This window comes from Haemaphysalis longicornis, unplaced genomic scaffold, assembly GCF_048455015.1.
Source record: "Haemaphysalis longicornis isolate Haplotype H1 unplaced genomic scaffold, Haemaphysalis longicornis Haplotype H1 scaffold_10, whole genome shotgun sequence".
NCBI classification, from domain to species: Eukaryota; Metazoa; Arthropoda; class Arachnida; order Ixodida; family Ixodidae; genus Haemaphysalis; species Haemaphysalis longicornis.
The window spans coordinates 4347880-4372021 of NW_027526204.1; the positions used below are offsets into that span (position 1 = coordinate 4347880).

Sequence of the window (24142 nt, forward strand, 5' to 3'; positions counted from 1 at the left end):
AAAGCACCTTGACGAGAAACGGTTTTGCTGATAACGCCCTAGAAATTTCTAAATCGAAATTTTTAGATCTGCGAGCCGTATGTGTCCTCCCAAAAATAATGCTGGCAACCATGACAGAGTAGAACGGAAACATACTTTTGTCTGTATGCTAAATGAAAAACAATATTCAAAAACTTGTCCCCGGCTAAAAAAGTTTGAATCGCAGACTTTCCTGTTCCTTTATGTGTCTTCTTAAGGGGGGAGGTGGGTCTTTAGACAATTTTTTTTATTATTAGTGCCAGCTAGATGAAAATTGGCAGTCTTAAGCAGTTTTTTACACTGATTTCAAATATGTAATTAGTTTTAACATAGCTTCATTTGTTCAAGAAATACAACACTTTGAAATTTATTTTTTGAGGCATTTCTTACGGGGGTTTAGAGCAATTTCGCTTTAGCAAACTCAATGATGATTTATACGGACTTAATGCCAAAGGTCTACTCTGGGGGGCTATGCTATTTTTATTAATTTCGAAGACTTTTGCAAAGCATGAAAGAGGTGAACATTTGATATCAACAATTCGTATAAAATTGCCTCATTTTTATTAATTTTTGCAAATAGGTAAACAATGACAGAGCAATAAAAATAGCATCACCCCCTAGATCAATTCAGTACGAATACAATGGTACCAGTCTTGTCATCCTAGCATAAGAGCAACATTACAAAAACCCCCGTAAGGCAGAGCTTGGTCTTGCAAAAAAAGAAACTGAGAAAAATGCATTTGAAGTTTTCGATCACGGTAACTTTTGCTACAGCATAGCTACAACAATATAAATAGCATCATTTTGTAGCTCTATTCTTCACGAAGAAAAGCATACCAACTATGTGACTGTAACACAAAAATACCTCTGGAAAGATTGACATAAATTTGCACGAATACCGTACAAATTGCGAAGGAAAACTAACTTTTCTACTGTTACACTTCAGAAACTGTATATCCTCTTTCACCTTTTCTTTCAGTGTCTTTACAGAATACAGAAAGGCACAAATACCATGTGCTGCTGTTATTTTTGTGCTACCAATGAGACTAAAGCACAGCAGCCACCCAGAACTAGAGATTGTCCTGCTATGCATCTCAAACCTACAGCAAGGCTGTAGGTGAAATGCACTTTGGTGACCAGTGCTTCAGTGATACAAATAGCATCAGCTGCTAGACCAATTCAATACAAATTAAATTATACCAGTCTTGTTATCCTGGCTAAAGAGTAAGATAAGGAAACACCATGCAAGGAAGAGCGTGACCTCGCAAAATAAACTGTAGAGCTGCAGGTGGACTTCGATTTGGCGATGGATACCAGAGTGATACAAACAGCATCACCTGCTAGATCTATTTATTGCAAATTAAATGATACCAGTCTTATCATCCTAGGTCAAAAGCCTGATAGTGAAACACTCAGTAAGGCAGAGCATGACGTTGCAAACTAAGAAAGGAAAATCTAGTTTCTAACTCTTGCTACAGCATGGCCCAATATAAAAATCGCCATGTCACTCTGTTCCTAAAGAAAAAAAAAAACAAAGTATGCGACCGTACCCCAAAAATAACCAGGAAGGCTCTATGCAAGTAATGAAAAACTTTTGTAAACAGCACTGGAAAACTGCACTTTTTGCTGAACCTTCACGTACGGTAGTTCCTTCTTTGCACTTCCTTCAACGTCGATGCAAACTACAGAAAAGCACAAACATGTTGTGCTGCGGACTTTTTTTTCCCCACAAATATAACCAAAGCACAACAGCTAACTAAATCTGGACGTTTCCACGCGGCGCTTCTCGGACCAGGTTCGTACGTGACAGGCGATCTCAGCACCGCCGTCTACGGCGTCTTCCATCGTGTTTTCGTACGCTTGCAGCGCGTAGTTCCTTGAGGTAAAGGTCTCCAGGCATTGCGGCACGAGACATAAAGACGTTGTGACAGAATCGCAGTCACTAACGGCAGAGAAAACGCACCCGAATTGAAAATACTGCAGAAGCGAACGCGCGCCTGCAAAAAAAAAAAAAATGGCGGCTCCACGGCGCCGGCCAATCAGAGACGCGGAACGGGGGGCTCGACTCAAGCGCGCGTGCTCCTGCCAATCAGCGGCTCCGAAACGAGCTTCAGTAAATCGGCGGTAACGCTCGTTCTCCCCATGCGACGCCATTTTGAGATGGCGCAAAATACGCACAAAGAAATCAGCTACAAAGCGAGCCCAAGATGGCCGCCGCCGGCAGTCTGCTTCGAGTGTGGCGCGCGCGCGAAGTTCAAGCTTTTTTAGCCCGGTTTTCGGCGTTTTGCGGCTCCCGCTGCGTTTTCAAAGTCGTTTTTGAGATTATTCCCGATCAAATTCAGCGGTGAAACTTTTAGAGTAGGTGCTTGAAGGTATAAAGACTTCAAAAATGTGTTTTTCCCAAAATGCGTATTTTCGCGATTTTGGACCATTCTAAGACCCGCGTCCCCCCTTAATGCAACGGTCTATTTTGCACGAATGCGTCATCTGTTGGGATAGACAATTGGTAGAATCTGGCTTCGCGTTGTGGAGGTGGGAAGTTCGACTCTCCCCGGGCGCGACATTTGTTTTTTTTGTCTACCGTTAGTAACGGAAAGAGAAATGAGAAATTGTGGGTGCTACGAGGTGGGGACAGCTTTGCACCCTCGTTCCCACGGTTATAGTGCATCGGGCGTTTTCTGCTCGCGAAAACGCGCCGCACCTGTACGACACAGCCGCGCTGACGCTGCCGCGAATACCAGCCGCATGCTGCGCGCTACGCGATCGGGGACGGCAACATGGCGGCGTCACCAGCCGCAAAGAGGTGCGCGTAGCTCCAGCGACCGCTTCTAACCACTGTTTAAGATATCACTGAAGGCACAAACGAATACGTTTGTGCAAGAAAGGAGCTGATAATGTGGTCGAAAACGACACTATAAAGCATCATCCGCGCCGCTAGGGAAAGCGCCAATCAAATATCCGCCACCCTGGTAAGCCTAAACATCTCCGGCGGCGCCAGCTGGCTGTCCTGAGCGCTTTCAAAGTGCCGCAAGTGGCCAGGCTTCTCCCACTGCCGCGCTCGTCACGCGTCATACCGAGGAAAAACCAGTAGAACTTAGAAGCAGAAGCTGCCGCGCGCGCGACGTGCGTGAAAAAATTGCCCGCGCAACGCCGACCCGCACGAATCACGTGCAAAGACGTGTCAAAAAGCGTTTTATTTGTCTGTAAAGTATTAGCAAATCCATTGATTCAATGCACGGTGCTAACGTAGCCACTATCATAGCACATTTTTCGGTACACTTCGGAACGAGATGGTGGGAGGTTAGTCGCTCAAAAGTAAATAGCGCGCGGCCGCTTTCATCAGCTGCCATGTTTGTCTTGGTATCGCGCCGCAGTGGCCGCTGCCGGTTGCTTCGATGGTTGTCATCTGGCAGCGAATGTGTTCTTTCCGCTTATACAAAAGCTTTTCTTTTTTGACATCTGCCGCGCATACCGTGAGTGCACGGCTCTTTTGGGAGCATCGATCATTGACGGAAGAGACGCCGTGTGGGACGGAAGAGCTTCTCTTAGTGATGCCATTTTCTAGCGACGTTCGCCTTTTTTTTTTTTTTTTTTTTGATGCGGGGGGGTCGAACTTCATTCGAGTTGACTTACAATCATGTAAATACGGTACATCGTCCCTATGCGCACGTGCACCCCAGCTGCTAACTGCGTGAACCGCACGGCGTGTTTCTGCACGCGATTCGTACGCGGTATTTTCACGGCCGCGTCGACGATTTCGTGTCTGCGGTGGCTCCTTTCCTGCACGAGCAAGTGCGTTTGTGCCTCGAGTAGCATTTTAAAGAGCGATTAGAAGCGGTCGGTGGAGCTGCCGCGGAGTTTAGGCGCGTGATTCCAAACGCTTTGCTGCACACAGCACCCACGTGACATGTGTGATGTCACTGTGCGCGCTATTCTTTTGAGCGCCTGCGAAAATGAGCCCTCCGTTCGAGTTCGGTGGCCTTGATGTAGAGTACTGAGTTCTGGAGCTGAAGGCTTGGGTTTGAGACCCAGCAGGTATATCTCTTAGTTTTTTTTTTCATTGCCTAACTTTTTTTTTTCCAATTTTTTTTTTATAAACTCAAATATGCGGGTCGTTATTGTTAACAATAGTGATTTGGTATGTTTTAGGTCGCTTTAGATTTGGGACGCAGCCAATGACTACGTTTAATCACTGTCCCGCATTGCACGAACAGACATGTCAAGTGGGTGCTCTGTGCAGCGAAGCGTTTGGAAATACGCCTCCGCGGCCGGTGCTGCCGCTATGTTGCCAGTGCCTTCCGCTTGGCACACATTGTGCGGGTGGTTTCCGCGGCGGAGTCAGCGCATCTCAGGCGTGCGTGGCGCGTTTTCGCTTGCAGAAAAACCAAAAAAAATTTCACGTGGTTCACACTTTCGTCGCGCACGAAAGTGTTGCGTTCGGTAACTTTTTGGGGGCCCTCCAACACTGGTTTCCCCTATTCTAAAACTGTGTGGGCAGGCCCCGAAGTGGTTTTCCCGGACTGGTACTACCCGATTTGAAAATTCCCTGACAATTTCCTGACTTTTCCCGGTGGCTCAAAATTCCCTGACTTTTCCCCGTTTTCCTGGTTTTCCCAGTCGCTAGACACCCTGACCTAGATTCTTAACCACATTTTTTTTTACTGTAGGTTTCTCGTTCTAAAAAATCACAGCCCCTTCATCCTATGACAACGATGTTTTAAACGCGAAGATTCGTCCATCGCAAACAGACTCCAATGAAAGTCCAGTTGCGCAAGGGATTCGTCGGCGTCGACTGCCCACGACGGCTGCCGGTTATGCATAGACTGACCTTGAACCGGCGAGCATTTTCGCTTTGGCGCCATGGCCGGTGCCGTGACTTTATCGCACCACCAGTGCAAGCCCTCCTCAACTATTCCTGCTCCATGGTCTAGACTGGCCACACTAGGTGCACGAGAAAAGACCAGCCCCCTCACCTCCTTGACGAGCAGGGCGTGCAGCACCACGTCCGTGAGGCCGTTGTCCTGCAGCGAGGACAGCAGCGAGGGCTCCTGGAAGACGTACACCGTCACCACGTCCGTGGCTGCGGGGGAGGAGAGGGGGGAGGGGGGGGTCAGGGAGACGGCACCCCCGCCGGGGGGGGGGGGCACGGGGAGGAGGCTCACCCAGCAGGAACAGGGACGGCCCGTAGTACTCCGAGTTGCTGATGATGTGCTTCAGGGAGCGCGGCAGGGAGCCGTCCATCACTGGGCAGGGGGGGAGCACCACAGTCACAGCCACTCAGCGAGCCACACTGGCTGTGGCAGGGAATGCACCGCTTGGTGTACCCGGAGGTAAACACCAAAGTTCAATGACCCGTAAACTTAGCTCCAAGCGGTGCATTCCCTGGAACCACTTGTCTCATTGCATTCACCAGTGTTCATAGTATTGGAAAATGCAAAGATTACAGGGCTATGACTAGGCCGTTCTGTCCACTGCTCTTCCAGAAATCACCAATTATCTTGGGAACTAACTGAGTGGCACAAGAAGTTGGTTTGGAAGGGGCAGCCCTCCCCGACTCACAGTGGCGTATGCTGTCGGCAAAGGAGGGGTCCTGGATGGCCTTCTTGAGGAAGTTCAGCATGGACTTGAGCAGGGCCGCACGCTGGGGGAAGCACTGCACACCTGCAGGGGGAGGCTTCCGTGGCGAGGGGGCAGGGCACTTCTCTTCCCCCCTCGGCCAAGGTGCCAGCGACAACCCCACCACCGCTGGCTTTCCCGCCCAGCTCGCACACATCCCGCTAGCTGGCTGCCACCCCACCGTCAACCCAGGTTGTGCTCCACACAGTCCTCGCTCAAAGGTGCCACCCAAGGCGAGACTCAACTCATGGACCCCCAGCTCCTGGTGCAGCGAGTGCCACCTGCAAGCTCTCCTTTTGGTTCAAGCACCACCCAGTTTGCCGATAACACCAACGCGCTTCCTGTAATTCAGATATGGCCCATCTTTCCGCAACACATTTGCTTCCCCCAAAATTTGACTCGCACAGATTCTAGACGCAACTTAAAATGTGCCTTGGGAAATCTGACTGCACCCTCTCTCGCTTGCTTGTTCACATTCCCCACAAGGGGAACGTGTCCCACCCATGCTGCCCTTGACAGGCTCACTTTGCCAAGGAGCCCAGCGCCTGCGCTGCAGCCGGTGCTGTCCCAAGCCACATATCAGGGAAGTTCCAAGGGCACAAATTCTCCTTCAGCCCACATTCCGAGTCATCCCAAGGATGCCGAGCTGCCACTGCACCCATACATGGCAGCTGGGGGTTTGCAACCACTACTGTCCCCACGGGTGTTCAAAGTAGGCACCTCAGCCTTGGAGCCGACCGTGCTTCAAGTGAGCCTTTTATCCATTTCCACAGGCGAGCTACAGAAACTGTACATTTCACTTTTCACTTATTGGAGACGGCTAAACACTTGCTCCAGAAGCGACCATTCCCATGCGCCCACCCCTATGCACAGCCGACTCCCTTGATGCGTGCGGAGCTTGTGTTGCCAAAGAGTGGCACTTGATAAGCCCAAGTGCCAACCTGGAACTTCCCAGGGCCAAGCAGCTAGTGAAAGGCACCAGCAAAAGACCCCCAACGAGGAGGAGGAGCAGCGCTCACCCCTGCGTATCTCGGGCTGCTCCTCGTCGGGGTCGCTGGGGCCCAGCGGGGGCCCCTCCATGCTGTCCAGGTCCCCCCGTGCAGAGGTCGACCTGCGCAGAGGGACGCTGTTGCAGAAGACAGGCCTCCGGCCCCAGCCCCCCCTGCGGCAGCGGCGGCACTACTCACGCCTCGGCGGGCGGGGGCAGCGGCTCGCTGTGGTGGTGCGGGGGCGAGTGGTCCACCTCCATGGGCTCGTGGGCGGCGGCGGCCCCCTCGTCTGTGGAGGCCACCGAGGCCTCCCGGTGTCGGGGTCGGATGGCAAACGGCTGCTCCTTGCGGCAGTGCTCCACCTCCAGCTGCACACAAGGCAAGGCGGCTGCACACCGGCCCCCCTCACCCCCACGCTGTACACCCGGACACCTCCTTCGGCTCACCACACCCACAACAGCATTCTCCTGCTTTAGCCTGCTAGCCAGACAAAATGGCCCACATGCAGTTGTTGCGCACACCACATTTGGGGTGCTCAATGAGGTTCACAGCACCATTTCGAGGAGGCAAATTTTCGCAGCCACACCGCTTGGAGAGCAGCCGACGGTTACCAGAGCCCCAGACCTTTTTTTCCCCCATGCTCGGTCCTGATCGCGACTCGCTACTGCCAGCCAACTTAAAGGGCCCCTGAGATGGGGGTTTTTGGGGGGTCGATGGTATCGGAGCGCAACGGCTATTTCTTGAACTAATCGTGACGTGTTTGTACGCTCTTGATTTAATCAATTTTTTACGAGCGTAAAAACCTCAGAAAGCTACAAAAAACATCTTTTGTGTGTGGGTGCTTTTACACAGACACACATATTTGTTTTATACCGGAGTGTAAAGCACTTACACACCGGGCCAAACCAGGCTTGACGCTCCTCCGTTCTCGGCGGAAGGATACAGTGAGCGCAGGAGCAACGACGCTTGCAGCCAGCGTGATCGCTCAGCGCTCCGTGTCTGGTGTTAGAGTATCATCAGTTTTCTTTGCATTTGCTTTTTTGGACGCTGTACCCGAAAGGATTCTTTGCACCATCTGTGTTTCGAGCGTAGCCTCGACGTTGTTTCAGAGGTGGTAACGAACGGCGCACCAAGGGAGCGCCGCGCCGACGACGAAGGAGGAGCTCCGCACGCAGCGCTTGGACGACGCCGGGCACTGCTCGTGATCACAAGGCGCACGCTCAAGTGCGCTCACGCGGGCTGAATAAATCAGTTCAAGCCCAAACGCTGTCGCAGCTGATTCTCTGCGGCGGTCGCGACAAGGGCAAGAGCATGCTCATCCCGTAACGACAACTGCCAAAGAGTTTCATTTCATTGCTTCCCATCAAGTCATGATCGCAGGAAAGTGTGGTTTGCTGCACCGGCCTTCTGAATGAACCTGTTGCCTAGTGTCCTTAGTGCGCTTTACCGTTTCCCGTGTAAATGAAGCAAGAGTAGCCGTTTGCCGCTGAAAACGAAAGGATTGCACTCTGCGGTTTCTGCATTCCGGCTCACCGGCTCTGCCGAGTAGGGACATCTGGCGAATTTGTCGCAAAGCAAATGACACAAACGTTTGTTGCCCAGAACTGTTCGCTTACGCTTGAAATGGCTTGAATCTTACACGTCTTAGACTGAACTCTCACAATACAATAATTTTTTTTTTAAAGAGCCGTATACTTCTACTGTAGAGCTTAAAAAATCGAAAACATGACGTTGACGCCGCCATCTAGTGGGAACAATTAGGACCAAGTATTGCATTAACCAGAATTCACGCCACCGCAAAATATTTCGATATAAAATGAGTAAGATATATTGTAATGATTCCGCAGTTACTTATATTACCTTGCCCAAGACGATTTTGAAAGCATAAATGAGCTATGCTAGTTCATAAAGGCATCTGAATTATTGGAAGCGTGGGAAGCTGGAGTAGGGGCGGAAATTTTGCTCGCTCATTCTAAAAAAAATTGTCATTTATCGTGCTCCTGATCATCATTTAGCAAGAATGTAGTAAACAACATCAACTAAGATTGCTTGCATGAAGCGCAGAGCACAGCGCATTTGCTGTGCCGTAAAGTTCCGGAAGAACGCCCACCCAAATTTGAGTACAGTGATATCAAGTGAAAAATACGAAATGGGCGAAATTTCGGGTCAAGCGCAGAAAGGACGAATAAGTGACCGCATCTACACATAAAGAGATGATTCGGGTTTGTTTTGTTCACTCATCGGCGCTAAAGCCATGGATTTTACGGGGTGGGCGCGCGTCTTTCAGTAAATTGAATATTTCACCCGTAAAAGGGGGTGGGCTATGTTTCGGGGGAGGGCGTTCACTCGGAACTTTCCGGTAATCTAATCAAAACGCCAGCGTACATTTCGCCGGCGCATGGGGCTCGCTACTACAGTCGGTAGAAATTCTAGCCTCTGTATCGCTATGTAGCGACGGTAAAAATAAGTTACCGTTCACGGAAACTCTCGTGCATGCAAGGATCGACTTCCGCAATCACCAGTATCTCCTGCTCAAAGTCCGTAAAGACTGAAAACGTAGCTTAAAAAAAAAAAAAAAAAGGACGTCGTCGTCTCATGTGCGACCCACTCGCTGAAGTAACCATGGCAACGACGACGCTCTAAACCAAACCGCCGCCGTCAAAAATCGCGGACATTCCGGCGGCCAACCATGAAATGAGTGCTTCGCCTCGGACGAGGTCGGACTATGTCGTCATCGCAAGCCGCCGAGCCAACAAATAGTTCTGTCTCGTAGGGGTAATAACTTTTGTTAGCGTGAGCGAATATGCTTACTATTTTTGGGCTTGTTTCTACAAGAACTATAGAGTAGTTTTCTGGCACAAACAAAAACACTTTGAAATCCATCTCAGGGCCCCTTTAAGGGGGGACACGGGGATCAACTCGGGAAAAACGACCAAAAAATCACTTTTTAGAAAGTAGATGATTTTGAATCTTTCACCCATTTTCTATAATTTCTCCAAGTATCTTCGCTAAAAACGACCGCTAAGTACCTGAAATAATTATATTTATGAGGCAATACAGTGAAAATTTCGTGCAAACCGGCGGAAAAATCACCGTTTTCAAGTGCGCGAAGCTCCGGAACGCCAGCACGGAACGGCGCCATTTTGGTACCTTTGAAAAGCGCGCCTCTTCGACTTGCGTTTCCAGTCTTTCATTTCGTGATAGAGAGAAGAGCAAGCACAAAAACACAAAAAGCGTCAAGGTCGCAGAGCTGCTCCTCGCGGCCGCCGATTGGCTTGCTCAGTCACGTGTGCTCTACGAGCCTCTCCATTGGCCGGTTCTGCAAGCGAGAGCGACTGCGGCGTCTGCTTCTCCGGCTTCTCCGCGCGCTGGCCGCTGCTTCTTTGTCAACGTGTTTGTAATTCGAGCCACGTCGCTGCTTCATCGTGTTTTGAGTTTTTCGTTTTGTTTTGTGGTTGCCATAATGACTGGGCGCACGTGGGCAACGAAGTTCGCGACGAAACACCGCTTCGGCAGCCGCAAGCCACCGAACCTCCGGAAGACAAGTAGGCCTAGCAGAAACGTACCCGCGCCGCAGCCTGCAAGTGACACTGCTGACGTTTTGCCGAACACTCTGCAGGCTGTTACAGCCCTGTGTTCCAGTGGGGACAATACTCCGCACGTAGACACATTTTCGGATGCCTGCTTGCCTGCAGCGCCCCGTGGATGCGCCGCGACGCCCGCCGATTCCACCGCCGCCGTCACCGAGGTGAACAGCGAAAGTGTGGTTCCAGCGCCTACGTCTACCGGCACTGAAAATGAACCGTGCAGCAGAAACAGTCGCACTATTCAAGTGCATCTGGAACCTGAGTTCGTTTCGTCGGAGGAGCTCAATGTGACTGCCGCCACTGTTCGCGAGTCCCTTTGTTCTGTGCCGGCAACCGAACGTAAGTTTCGGCTGACGGCCGACGGAGGAAGCTCGGCGGCGGCGGACTCTAATGAGTTTCTTCTTGTGCAAATTTCTGCTCTGAATTCACTGCTCAGTAAAACGCTGTGCCATCAGTGTTTTCAACCGGCTATAGAGGTAGTGCCAGAAACCAGGCTTGGCCTTGCCGTAAAGATGGCTTTACGTTGTTCCGCATGCGGAGCCGCAGAAGCTCAGTGGTCGTCGCCAAGAGAAGAAGGGAGCTGGGCCTTCGAGGTGAATTTGAGGTCTGTTCAGGCCATGAAGAGCATAGGGAAAGGTGCTACTGCCCTTACGGATTTTTGGTCCGTGATGAATGTGTCGTATAGGGGCCTCCATCAGAAGACGTTTCAGGGGCACCTGAAAGCGAAATTCGGGCCAGCTACAAACAAATCTGCCACTAACGTGTGTGCTGATGCTGCTGAAGCTGTGAAAGGCGTCTACACTGACATGGACCCAACATACACAAAGAACATCACAGTCATATATGATGGGACTTGGATGACCCGGGGTCACAGTAGCCACATTGGCGTAGGGGCTGCGATCGAATTTTACAGTGGCCTAGTGCTGGACTTTGTGGTTCTCTCAAACTACTGCCATGGGTGCACGTTGGGCCTGAAGCCAGGTGACAGTAACTACAATGAGTGGAGGCTGACGCACCAGTGTCAAAAGAACACAGACGTGAAGTCTGGAAAGATGGAGGTGGAGGCCGCACTTGTGCTCTTCCGTTGTTCTCTGGAAAAGTACGATCTTCGTTACACAACCATCGTGTGCGATGGAGACTGCCGCACACTGGACGCTGTGCGAAGACAGAACGTACGGTTTCATCCAGTTTACTAAGGAGGACTGCGTAAATCACGTGGAAAAAAGGATGGGCACGAACCTGCGTTCCGTGGTCGCAAAGAGCGACAGGGACCAACCACTTGGCGGCCGAGGGGGCTTGACGCAAGACCTCATCAAGCGGCTGACCAGCTATTATGGACAGGCCCTGAGAGGGAGCGACAACGTGCAAGACACGCAGAGGGCGGTCATGGCCACATTTCACCGTATCACCTCCACAGACGACGAACCGCACCACGAGCTCTGTCCTGCGGGGCCGACCAGTTGGTGCAGGCATCGAGCAGCAGAAGCTAAGGATGAAGCGCAGCCTGCTCACAGGTACAAGCTGAAGCCACACGTGGCTGCTGCCATGTTGCCAGTTTTCAAGCGCCTCTCCGAGCCGCAGTTGCTCGAGGGTTGCAAGGGGAAAAAAACTCAAAATGCTTCAGAAAGCCTGCACTCTGTCATCTGGTCCCTCATGCCGAAGGACCAACATGCCTCCCTCATTGCAGTAGAGACTGCTGTAAGCGAGGCAGTGTGCCGGTTCAATAGTGGCACCCTTCGTGCGTACCGAGAGTTCTGCACCTCACTTGGTGTGCAGCCTGCAGGACATGGACTCCGTAGAGCGGCCGAAAAGGATGCCTTGCGCAAGAAGAGGGCGCAGAAAGCCCATGAAGACAAGCAAAACAAGTCAAAGAAGAAGACAGACAGACCCGACACGACCAACTACAAGGCCGGTGGTTTCTAAGCCAATAAACATGACTCAAAACTTTGAACAGCTTTTTCTCGCAACTCCTTTTTCACTACCAAGGTCACCTTGCAATGCCGATATCTCAACAACCGCTTCGAATATTTTTACCCCGTTTGTTTTGTTACACTCCTTGCACATCCCTGCACACAATGACATGTTTTGTTTTCAACATTTTAGTCTTGCTAATTTGTTACTTTTTTATTTCCACGGTGAGAATTTCCATGCAGCAGGAGTAGGTGACAACTAACGAGAATTAAAAAAAATTCTGTTAGGTTAAAAAAATTATAGGAATGTCATTGTGTGGAGTATGTGTTTAGGTGTACTATGAGTGTGTGCTAGATCTTCTAGCATAATTTTACAGGTCTGCATCCATCTTGCAAAACCGAAAGCGGAAAAATTTTGTGAACAAAAAAGTACTTGAGATATTGAAACCATATTTTCACAGTTTTGGTTCTGTAAAATGACTAACAACTGTGCCAAATTTCATCAAAATCTGCTGATAAATAAAAAAGTTAGCTTCGATCCCCACATCCCCCCTTATCCCCACACTTCGTTGGATGCGTGTGCCACCACCCGAACAAAGCCAACACGCAAGCGCCAACGGCGAGTCGCCGGGTCGAACATGCCTCCTCCCGTGGCAGTGCGTCTATGATCAGTCCCTGGAAAACGGCAATCAGCCCCAGGGCTTCACTGCATTCGAGCGCACTCACTGCAAGTGCCTCACTGCACACAGTGTATTCACACAATTGCAGGTCGACTCCTACGTGGGTCAACACCCCACCCCCCCGCATGTCGGACAATACATAGGCCTAGGAGGAAGCACATGGACAGCCGTTCAACAAAAACGCGACTTGCAAAGCGACACAAACAAGCAAGGGACTCGGCCTACAGTCCTGGTCTGCTGTAGGGCAGTTTCAGTAGAGCGCAATGGCAATTTTTCGGCAGAAATTGCGTTTTGGACTGGAACATTGTGCGTAGATATGCTGCCTGTGGAAGAGCCACTTGATTATGCTATTCAAGTGTTTGCTACCATGCTGTTCAAGTGCTACTTTGCGTGCTGTGCACTGAAACAGACGCACAACAATGTAAATACAGTTTCTTATGCCGGTTCGGTGGCCAGTGAACTATTATTTTGAGAGTGTGCAGTCACACATTTAGTATGGCCACACTCACAAAACACAGAGCTACAAGACAGTGCCACTTGTATTGCTGTAGATCCATTTCAGCAAAAGCTACGTTCGATTGAAACTTCAAATGCGTTTTTCTCACTTCCATGTTTTTGCACACCGTACTCAGCCTGACGGGTGTTTTTCCCATGCTATATTTGAGCAAAAATGGCAAAGGTGAAATGATCTGGGGGCTGATGCTATTTCCATTGCTCGTGCACCGCCATGAAAATTACATTTAGGTATAGCAGTGGCTGCTAATTAGAGGAAAATGTTCATAGTAATTGCACGCAAAATGCTTCTGAATGAATAAAAATAGCATCACCCCCTACAGTAGATCTTCAGCAACGGTGTCATGCATTCAGCTTTTGGTTTAGCAAGACTAAATTTTCATGAAGCCCCGTAACAAGTACGACACTAATTTAATTTCAAACCTCAATATTTTCTGAACTGCTGCAGATATCAAAAAACTGATTACAGATTTAAAATCAGCGTAAAAAACTGCTCAAGACTGCCCATTTTCATCTAGCTGGAACTAAAAATAAAAATTGTCTAAAGACCCACCTCCCCCCCCTTTAAAGGGGCACTGACACAAAAATTTTGCATCTCTTTTTTTTTTTTTTTTTTTGTTGCAATAAGTCGCTAGTGCCCCACTTATCACCTGTAAACCTCATGTGCTTCAGCGTGCGACGGTTGTTTAATCAGAGGCATTTTCAATGCGGCCAGTCGCAGTTTCGGTTTCAGCGGGTACCGCGAACCGTTGGATTTTGTGTGAACAAAGCTGACCACATGACCGTCGGAGGGATATCACAGAGCAGAGCCGCCGTAGCACTGTCGAATCCACATCGCCGGCAGTTTCTGCGAATACCCTCAGGTACTGATCTCGCGATCCGCTTAATTAAAATGCGACTGTGGACGTGACGCAGGCGCTGCGAGTGCAAATGCTACCGCGGCTAAAGAAAGACTCACGACGGTCAAGACAGTGGGTGGCAAGACGCGTGCTGGGAGCAGCCGGCCGGTCCGCCTACAGATGTGTTCGGCTTAGCACTGCGGCGGATCTCCCCAAGGCTCATGCAAGTCTCGGGGGAGAGAAAGACCGCTTCCTTGCTTGCAAGTGTCGTCAAGCAACACCAGTCTTCGGCCAACCCTGCTACGCAAGTCCTTTATGCTGTTCGTGCTTTGCGCGCCCGTGTTTTCTTTTTATTCTGGACGTTTATGGAATTACTAAGCATTCTTTCGTTTGCCAAACGTTACAGGAAATAAGGGATCCGCAAGAGTTGCAATTATAACCTTCCCGAGTAGCGCAAGCAACGTACATAGTAATTCCGTGCATCGGTCATTTACCACTCGTCGCCTGCTGTTCAACCGTAGCCTGTTTTCCCAAGATCAAATTTTTCAAGCGGAATTTTTTAAGCGATAGTGTGCACCCAGTTTTGTTGTCCAGGGCGTGAGCAGGGGACGTTCAGCGGTCGCAGCGAGGCGCGCGCTCACAAGCGCTCGGCATTTTCTCGCTCTTTAAGGTTCTCGTTTTTTTTTTTTTTTTTCTGCGAAAGCCTTTGCGTGTGCTGGGGATGCCCGGCGGTCGCCGCGAGGCACGCGCTCACCAGCATTAGGCAATTTATTGGTAATTTCATTATTCATTGGCAATATTTAACGTGTTACACGCCACACGCGTTACGCGCTACACACTACGGCCAGCTACAACAGCTGAGCTGTTAAAAAACGCCAGGTATGGAATTTATTTTACGAAGTTTTTTTGTTTGTTTTCAGGTTTCCTCTGCGTCCCAGAGGATCCTTATAGCTATATCGCGGAGTCCCCCCCGTCCCCTCCCCCATTTCAACCTCAGGGCAGCCCGCATCAGCTAGAAGCACTTCAGGAATGACCTCCTGAGAAACCCGCAAGATGCGAACCAACACGGATGTACTTTCAATGCTTGCATTTTCAAAGCAATAAAAAAAAAAAAAGAAAGAAAGAAAGAAACGCAACAGCTTCCCTGCCGGTGCCTCCCTGACTGCTTTTCCGATGCATAATGCGTATTTACGAAGTCACCCGCAAATGTGGGCAACACAGAAAGGTCCACAGATCACTCGTCGCTCATTTTGCTGCGCCTAAATCTGAATATTAAAGGATCGCAAAGCCGACAAAGCTCCTCACCGATCCGTACCAAGTAATCCCGCGACCGCCATCCCCCAACATGGCGTCTCGTGCTCGTTTCGTTTTTCTTCCGGTAGATGGCGGCACTTTTGCATAAGGTCTATAATACTGAATTAGTACATGATTTTGCTTATGCGCTGGACGAAGGTTTTTCCATTGGTTGTGTGTTCCTTGATTTAAAAAAGCCTTTGATGTTGTTCCTCATTCTTCGTTAATTAAAAAGCTTTCCTGGTATAATATTAATTGCACTGTAATTCATTGCATTAAGGAGTATCTGTTGAACAGAAAGCAAAGAGTTGTCCTGGATCACGAAAAATCCCAGGATATGGATCTTGCTTCAGGGGTGCCTCAGGGCTCCGTTCTGGGCCTGTTGCTTTTTTTTATTTATATGATTGATGTGACTACTGGCATTAGTTCGTCTATGCGACTCTTCGCTGATGATTGTGTCTTGTACAGGGTTGTTAAAAATCAAGATGACTGTGAATTCTTGCAGCAACATGAGCTAAATAGGTTTTCCGAATGGTGCATGAAATGGGGTATGAGCATTAATTCGGACAAAACTGTTTGTATGCGTTTCACGAAGAAGAAAAATGCTCATTCCTATACCTATGTCCTTAATGGAAAAGATATTACTTTCGTAAATGACCATAAATATCTGTATTTTTTTTCACTTCTAACCTTTCCTGGAGTCGTCGAATTAGATATGTTGGTGCAGCACCAAACATTTTTCGTTAGACACAAAGGCATTGTTATACAAGACTTGCATCCGCCCTATTCTCGAATACGCGTGCACAGTCAGTGACCCTTGGACGGCCACAGAACAGAGCGGATAGAAAAGATTCAAAATTTGTCTGTTTGTTTTGTTTGCAATGATTATTCTAGGAATTTCAGTGTGTCCCTGGCAAAAAGTTCTCTGGGATGGCAATCTTTGCATGGCCACAGAAAAATGCTCCGATTGAAGCTTTTTCACAGCATATTTCACTCAAAAATTCGAATAAACCGCGACAATTACTTACAAAACCCAGATTACATCTCGTCCAGAAGGGATCATTCACTCAAAGTAAAAGAAATTTCCTGCAGGACAAATCTGTTTAAAATGTCCTTTTTTTCCGAGGTCTATATCGGAGTGGAATAGTCTAACTCAGCAGGAGGTGTCTTTTACGTCGAGTGAAACTTTCGCCGCATGCCTGCAGATGAGGTGATTCATTTCAATTGTATCCTGTCTTAGCTCGCCGTTGTACAATCAGTTTGTGTTATTTCAATTGCTACTGTTTTGTACAAACCTGTACTCAGTGTTTTCTTGGGTTGTATGTTTCCCCCCCCCCTACTGTAACGCCAACATTGGCGCTGTGAGTATCGCGATAAATAAACAAACATTTCATTCAACAACTGCTTTAACTTGTCCCAGGTGGATGAATCGAGGGACAGACAGACAGATGGACCATAATTTCCGCTTTCGAGTAGCCTTAGAAATTCTAGACTGTCGTCGTGGAAAAAAACACAAAAAAAGAAGCTGCATGCTCAGGGTGGCTGTGTGCACACCTGGGTGCAAAGCCAGGTCCCTATCGGTCCATGCAGCACACTGAAACAGCCTCTGAGCGATAGCCGCCGTCACAACTATACCGTTGTCTTTGCACCAGCCCCCCGGGGAAACGGGGCACCCACCTCGAGCCTGCGGATGAAGCTGTTGAGGCCGCCGTGGGCCTGGAAGGTCTGCATGTCCAGGCCCGTGATGAGATCGATCACGCGCACTGCCCGGGTCACAAACTGCACCAGGGGGAACACAGGGCGCACCGGGGGAAGGCTCACTCCGCACACCGCGAAGCCTGCCATGCCGCAGGAACACCAACAACCACGAACAACCCGCAGGCCCCGAGCCCAAGTTCAACCACGCTGGCAGATTCTCTTGAAGGAGCACTGACACGAAAATTTTATGTTACACTTTTATTGCTTTGATCGATGCTTAATGGTCTGGCCAACCTGAAACAGCACTTCAAATACTTCAGCGCACGATAGTTAATTACATTTAACGGCCTTAAAATCGTTTGTTTCAAATTCCTGCGCTTTCATCCCGAACGGCACATATGACAGACTCCCTGCCTGACCTCACTGCTTTGTGCGGACGTCACCGGCACCCGCATGAGAGGGTGTTGCGCCCGCTCGCCGCTCGTGGGGCCACGTGCGTGAAGTGACGTCACGAGTTTTTGACAAAGCTGTCGCGTCACTTCTTTTTCCTCTCCTGGAGTGATGTCCATTTGCTGAGTGCCGCTCCGTGTGCTGCTCCGTCGGCGCGATAAATGAGCTCCAATTGAACTATGTTCTTCGCGTCGCAGGCCGCTCTATTCTGTTGAGTGAAGGAAGCGAACTGTGCAATAATATTAACGCCGAAAATCGGTGTCAGTGCTCCTTTAAATACCCCAGCAGAATGACGCATGCCACCAGTGGCCACTGGTTTTCGGCACCCACCGTGATGTGCTCGGGTTCCGTGCCGTGCCAGCCGATCACCTTCAGCAGAGACTCCACCATGCCACAGGACACCAGTGCCTCGCCACCTGGGTGCCACCACAGCAGGGGAGGGGTCGCCCTCAAAACAAGCCGCCACGTCCACCCAAACACAGTTACCAACACCTGGCCAGATGGCTCCTGACACAGAGCACCGAAGCACCCCTCCTCCTCCCTGCACGTCACCACTCCCGCTGAGCACCCCAGCCTGCCCATTAGCCAACCCGGCAGAGAGCGAGGCGCTGCCTGGCCCGCAGGGTGTTGGAACGGAACAAAAACAAAGATATCTCTGGCCGCAAAAAACAAAGAGTTATGAGGGGTTATAAAGATGCTTGGGATGTAGTTGTGCACCATGAATGTTCACCAATTTTGTTGCTGTTTTCCCTTCATCTGGATGTATACGTGCGGGGCTGAAGGCACTGATGTTGGTCCACTGGTACGTCCTCTTGTACAATCTTCTTTTTTCGTAATATTAAACACAGACAAAAGGCACGCTTGGATTTTTCAGTGCTCTAAGAGGCAACGTTTTAAACTTGTAATGATAACATCACAACTATACGAGTTAGTAATAAGCCACCCATCTGGATTTTGAATCCCCTCATCTTATTCATAAGAATTTGTGGGTTGCAGCAGACCCAAGAATTGAGTGTATGCACACAGCACACTGGTTTTAAGGGGGGACACGGCTTTCAACTTCGGAAAAATGACCAAAACATCGTTTTTTTGGAAGCCACATAATCGGCTTCCAAATTTCCTATTCTGTGTGTCTGCAAAGTCTTTTCGCTGAAAAGCCTTGTCGCAAAGTGGCATAAAAAAATGCCTTTGCCAGGCGCGCTGACAAACTATTAGCGCAAAAAGGCGAAAAAACGGCAATTTTCGGTGTGCTGTATCTGTGCAACGGTGCCAATGGGCACGGCCATTTTGATATCATTAGATCGGCCGAACAATCGTCTTTACGGTTCCGCCCGTCTCTTTTATCTTCATTTATTCACAAACGCACAAACAGCAGAAAACAAACAACGCACAAACGAAGCTAGAAATAGATGCTGAAGCGCTATTGGCTCTCCCATCAGGGCATGCTAAAACGACCCTCCTGATTGGGCGTAGCGGCAGCAACGCAAGATGGTGGCCGCGTGAACTCTGTACAGCGTGTTTTGAGTTCATTTTCGCTGCTTCACTCGGCCAAGTTTCTGTTCAGTCTGTGGTATTCAACACGGACGTTATCGCGATAGGAACGCCTGAGATCACGAGCCAGATTACGGCAAGATGTGCGGCTCGAAAGGCGGAGGTCATCGAACGCTTCGTGGTGCACGTGGCTATCGTCGCCAGACCCCGAAAAGTGGCCAGCGATATGCACACTTGCGATTGCGGTTCGCGAAGTGAACTTTTAGTCAGAGTTGCGGTGTTTACACGCTTATGTATTGCTATGTTTGACTGTGGGCTCGGAAGCTTCGGGAAAGAAACGGTCGACGCGTCAAACGCTGCAGCATGCACGGCATAGCCGCTGCGCATTGGAGCATCACATGACTGGGCAACCGGTTACGATTGAACGCCAATAGTTGCAATTAGTGCCTGCGACGTTAGATTTAATCTTAAAAGCGACTTCACCAGCCATATTAGGGATAATCGAAGCACGATATGTCGCGGTAAGCGTACGGTGCGATGTGCGCGAGCCATACTTTCTTGCACAATGTTCCCCGTGCACTTCTAATAATCATGCAAGCAGGTTTAAGTTAGCAAGTTAGGAATAAAAATATGTTCTCTGCGTTAAAAATTTACCTCTCTGTCGCAGCATTTAACAGGGAATTTTTAGGGAAATTATTGATACCGATGCATACTTCTATGGCTTAGGGCATACTGGCTGTGCTGCGAGAAATATTGGATGCCTTGAATGTCAAAAGTAGTAAAAAAATGGTCTTGCATTGAAGTTGGAGTTACGCAGAATATTATACCGGGCTTCAAAGTAGCTCATTTGCATCCTTGTGGTATGCAAACTTTTGGCAATGAATACCCGCACGTATGAGTACTAAGTTGCTGCTCCAGGCAAGAAGCCAAGAATCATTTTCAAATTTAAGTAAAAAAAAAAAAAGAGTGCTGGTGACAACACTGCAAAGGGAAGTTGTCCAGTGCGATACAGCCAACCAGCTAACCTACTTTGCATTGAAAGCCCATTGAAACCCATCTCCCCCTTCGTTTGGTCTGCAAAGTGGGGTATGTACTCTTCACGGAGGAGCTGAAAATGATGTTTTGTGGAAAAAGAAAGGCTGTAGAAGGCACTCCAATTTCAAGGCAAGGCCTTCCAAACGCCCCATGTTCAAAAGGACACGAAAGGCTATAACCCTGACGACTTTTGATAAGTGAAACCTATGTAGCAACTTCGGAAGCCGTTTTCTCAAAACAGTTTTTTATGCCACCCCTGTCGCTTGTTCCAGAGATTTCTTCGTGACCGCTGGGTCTATTTTGATTCCGTTTTTTGCATTACATTCCTTGATGAACAGTTGAGGTCATGACACTCTTGGCTTTCCAGATTTGCTTTTTGTAATTTTTGTTCACAGTCGACATGCCTGTTGTACATTAACGTCTAAAAAAATAAAAACTAAAAAACATTGTGTTGTAAAAAAAAAATCTATGACAGTCGCGACCTCGTTCATTCATTTGGGAATGCAAAGCACTTCGAACAAGTTTTCTATCGTGTTTTATAAGCTGCTGTTACGAATCGGCCAACGCCACGTGTTTAACTGTTACGAATCGGCCAACGCCACGTGTTTTCCCGCATCAGCTTCCACGTGCAAAGCCACGACGTTCGCCACACCCTTCAGGTGCCAGCGCGTCGGTGAGTCACGCCTTGACATCCCCGGCTCAGACGTTTCGCTATCGGCGCGATCAACCTTCGATAGCGCGACCCCGGCACCTTTCAAGGACACTCTCTCCCCTCTCTCGGACGCCACGTGCGGCGAAGCCATGAATGACTCACGAACTATGGGAAGAGCGTTGTGTGTGTCTGTGATGTTCGTGGCATGTTACTCTTGGGGGCATTTGACCTTTGTTGCTTTTGGGTATAAATAGAAGCAGCACAAACACTGAAATTCATTCCTGTCTGAGCAGCGAATCCATGCGGTCGCTCTGCTCGAGTCCTGTATTGTAACCTCGCCCGTCAGGGCATTGTATGTTTTTTTGGCTTCGGCTCACCTCTCGCTATGAAGTAAACCGTTACGTTATCCTACTGCTCTGGACTTCTCTTCGGCTGCAACAGCGGCTGGCCGCTCGCATCATACACGCTACCCATCGTATGTTGGAGGCCACGGAGAACGGATCGGGTGCCCCGCCCCCGCCTGGTCGCAACACTGCTCAAGCTCGGTACAAGCGGAGCAGAAAGAAAAATTAATGAATAAAGTATTCAAAATATTTCTTTGAAATTTGTATGGTGTTATCGCAGAAGCATTTTCAGTTGCTGTGCCAATTTTCATTGAAATCCACAAAGAAATAAAAAAAGTTACTTTTGAAAGCCACGTCCCCCCTCAAGGAAGCTTGGAGTGCTTGCACTTCGCAAAAGTATACTTTGCCCTTACGGGTCACCCCAAAACTAATACTGCTCAGCAATTTTTATGGATGCCCGGTTATTGGGGACCAGGGTGGGTGCTCAGGTGTCCCAAGGTTTTCTTTGTTTTGCCCACAGCTGATGCATTTACTGGTGATTTCTGCAAAAAACTAAATAAGGACCACTTAATCTGTTTCAACATAATTCCATAAATCTCCATTTTCCTTGCGTGCAAACACGAACCATTCTGAACCGTTACAAACCAACATTTTTCCCGTCCTGGTGCTGAGGGGGAAACAGAGAGCGGATCAAAGAACATTTCCTGCTGGCCAGCCAAGAGGCCACTCCTGCCAGCGCCCTCCCAGCCGACACTCACCGCTCTCGTAGCTGGCCAAGTGGTACAGGAAGGAGAACAGGGCAGTGGCAAAGGGCAGCGGGAACGGCTCCGAGCCGGGCTCTGCACAGGACACACGCTCACCGTCACTGCCCGCACTAGACGACAGGACGGTTGCTTGGCGCACAGCCGGCCTCTGTTTCCACCAGAGGAAGGCTTCGTACTGCCTTGCACACGTGGCACACAGCTGACAGGCCAGCACAAAACAGGCACGCAATTTTCTTCTTTCGGGAATTTGGGATTATGCGAGGCAATTTAAGGGGAGACAAGGGTCTTGAAATTTTTTACTATGTGCATGTGTGTTTTCTTTTCCTCATTTCAAACATGGAATTACTTTTCATTTGGCATAATTGGTTTTTGAGTTGCAAAGAAAATACTGGAGCCTAATTAAGTAGTTTCCTTGTGGGATTTTTATTCAAATTTTTTTAAATGAATGGTATGGATAAGTAGCTTAAGACCTGCCATGCATGCTGATGCTTTTTATATTCCCGTAAAGATAGCCGATTGGATAGAATTAGTCTAAATATGCCAAGCATGGTTTTCAGAAAACTTGAGCTCAGATTATTACTCAGAACATCTATTTGAGGGACACTGAGCCAATTAAAATAGCATCAGCATGCAGTTCATTTCACCCCAAATTCAACGGTATATTCTCTATGAAACCCTTTAAAAAAAAACACCTGAAAACCTCTGCAAGGCTACGGACATATGCAAAAAAGGGGAAGCTGAGAAAATCGCAGTTGAAGTTTTACTACAAGTGACAATTTTCTCCATTGAGCATGTGAAAAAAAAAAAGATGCTTTAGAATGTAGCTCTCTTTTAGCTCAACACGGGCTTACCAAGTTTGCTGAAATCAGTTGATGGGAAAATTATGAAATCCTGTGCATACAAATGGCACTTGGCAAAAAAAAAACTGCACAAAAGCAAAGCCAGAGCGTCGGTTCAAATTTTGCGCTGTTGGCAGCACGCCGTCACTCTGGCGACCAAGGTGCCAATTGTGCAGCATAGTTGTAAACATTTATTCTGTCATGATACGGCTTCATTCGTTGTAATCAGGTTGGCTCCAGGGCGATTAGCATCGTGAAAATGAGTTGCAACGAAGGGGCTGGTAACAGAATGCACCACGCAGTTCTGTGACGCGCATGTGGTTGGCTAGGTGGGATTGGATGGCGCGTTCCGTCTCTTTTCTAGACCAGTTTTACTCTCAACCAATGAACGAAACGAAACGGTCCTTTGAAACGGAAGCTGAAAATGAAAAGACGCACTTTTGAATGATACCAAGATGAACGCCACAGCGCGAGTCTAACCCGAGCGGCGAGACGTCAAAAAAATGCTATTTTCGCGTCGACTCAGTGTCCGTGCTATAAATTGATATTGTGGCTCAACTACGTACTCCTGGGCTGAGTGGGAGAAAAGTGGCTCTACTTTCCGAAAATGGCAATTTTGAAAAATAAATATTTTGGCCAAATCTGGGGATTGTAAGACTCCCCTTAAAGCAGGTGTTTGCGAATTACACAAGGGCTCCAGTCGCACAGCAAAGGTGGTAAACGTCACGCCAGGCTGTGTGTTTAGGAGTGCCGGTAACGCAAGCCGGCTGCTACAACCACTCGCACATGTGTGCACACCCCAGTCGGCTGAAGCAGAGCAGTGAGAAATCGCAGGGCCCCAGAGGAGGAAAGGCTGCCGGACCATCCTGGCCGGGCGCACGCACCTGTCAGCGACTGGATGCAGCTGCGAACCAGCACGGGCAGGAAGCCGTGGTACGAAGCGGCCCCCGTGGCGTCCACTATGGCACCCAGCCTGCAGGGACGGGGAACAAGGGCAGCCACTGCTCGTCCCTCAAAGTGGCACTCTTTCACGCCCCACACAGCTCCTCCTCCCAAGCCCATGGCACGAGCCCAACCTGCCGTGTCCCACTGTGATCGTGAAGTGAAGGCTGGGACAGTGGTTCTTCTGCTCAGATCCGGGGCATAGGCTCATTTTTCTGTGCTCATTTCTTTGCTGGTACTGCAGGCCAAAATCTAGGCCCACGCAGGAGGGGCAACAATACAAGAAAAGACTAAGCAAAACGAGACCAGCACCATCACAGACAACGCAGGAAATGCATCAGAATACAATGCAAGAAACAACAGCAAATCACTTCACAACCACACTGCAGGCCTAAGCAAACAAGAAGAGATGCTCTAGTTCTCGTAAACAACAGAGTTGCTTAGATGATACAGCGGCCTTGGCAGAAGGTGGCAAGCTGATC

At 49.0% G+C, this 24142-nt stretch overlaps 1 protein-coding gene and 1 pseudogene across 6 annotated transcripts in view; one reads left to right on the forward strand and one right to left on the reverse strand.

Moving 5' to 3' along the window:
- Positions 1–24142, reverse strand: part of Huwe1 (HECT, UBA and WWE domain containing E3 ubiquitin protein ligase 1) — a 231872-nt gene that overhangs the window by 167521 nt on the left and 40209 nt on the right. For all 6 annotated transcript variants that reach the window (XM_077688793.1, XM_077688795.1, XM_077688794.1 and 3 more), the window contains exons 13-21: positions 23603–23691; positions 21874–21954; positions 17924–18009; positions 17123–17224; positions 6822–6991; positions 6654–6745; positions 5578–5679; positions 5181–5261; positions 4992–5098 (exon numbers count right to left, since the gene is read on the reverse strand). In XM_077688793.1, coding sequence (XP_077544919.1) covers positions 4992–5098; positions 5181–5261; positions 5578–5679; positions 6654–6745; positions 6822–6991; positions 17123–17224; positions 17924–18009; positions 21874–21954; positions 23603–23691 — 910 coding nt within the window. The remainder of the gene's footprint in view (positions 1–4991; positions 5099–5180; positions 5262–5577; positions 5680–6653; positions 6746–6821; positions 6992–17122; positions 17225–17923; positions 18010–21873; positions 21955–23602; positions 23692–24142) is intronic.
- Positions 10795–13273, forward strand: LOC144157583 (uncharacterized; annotated as a pseudogene).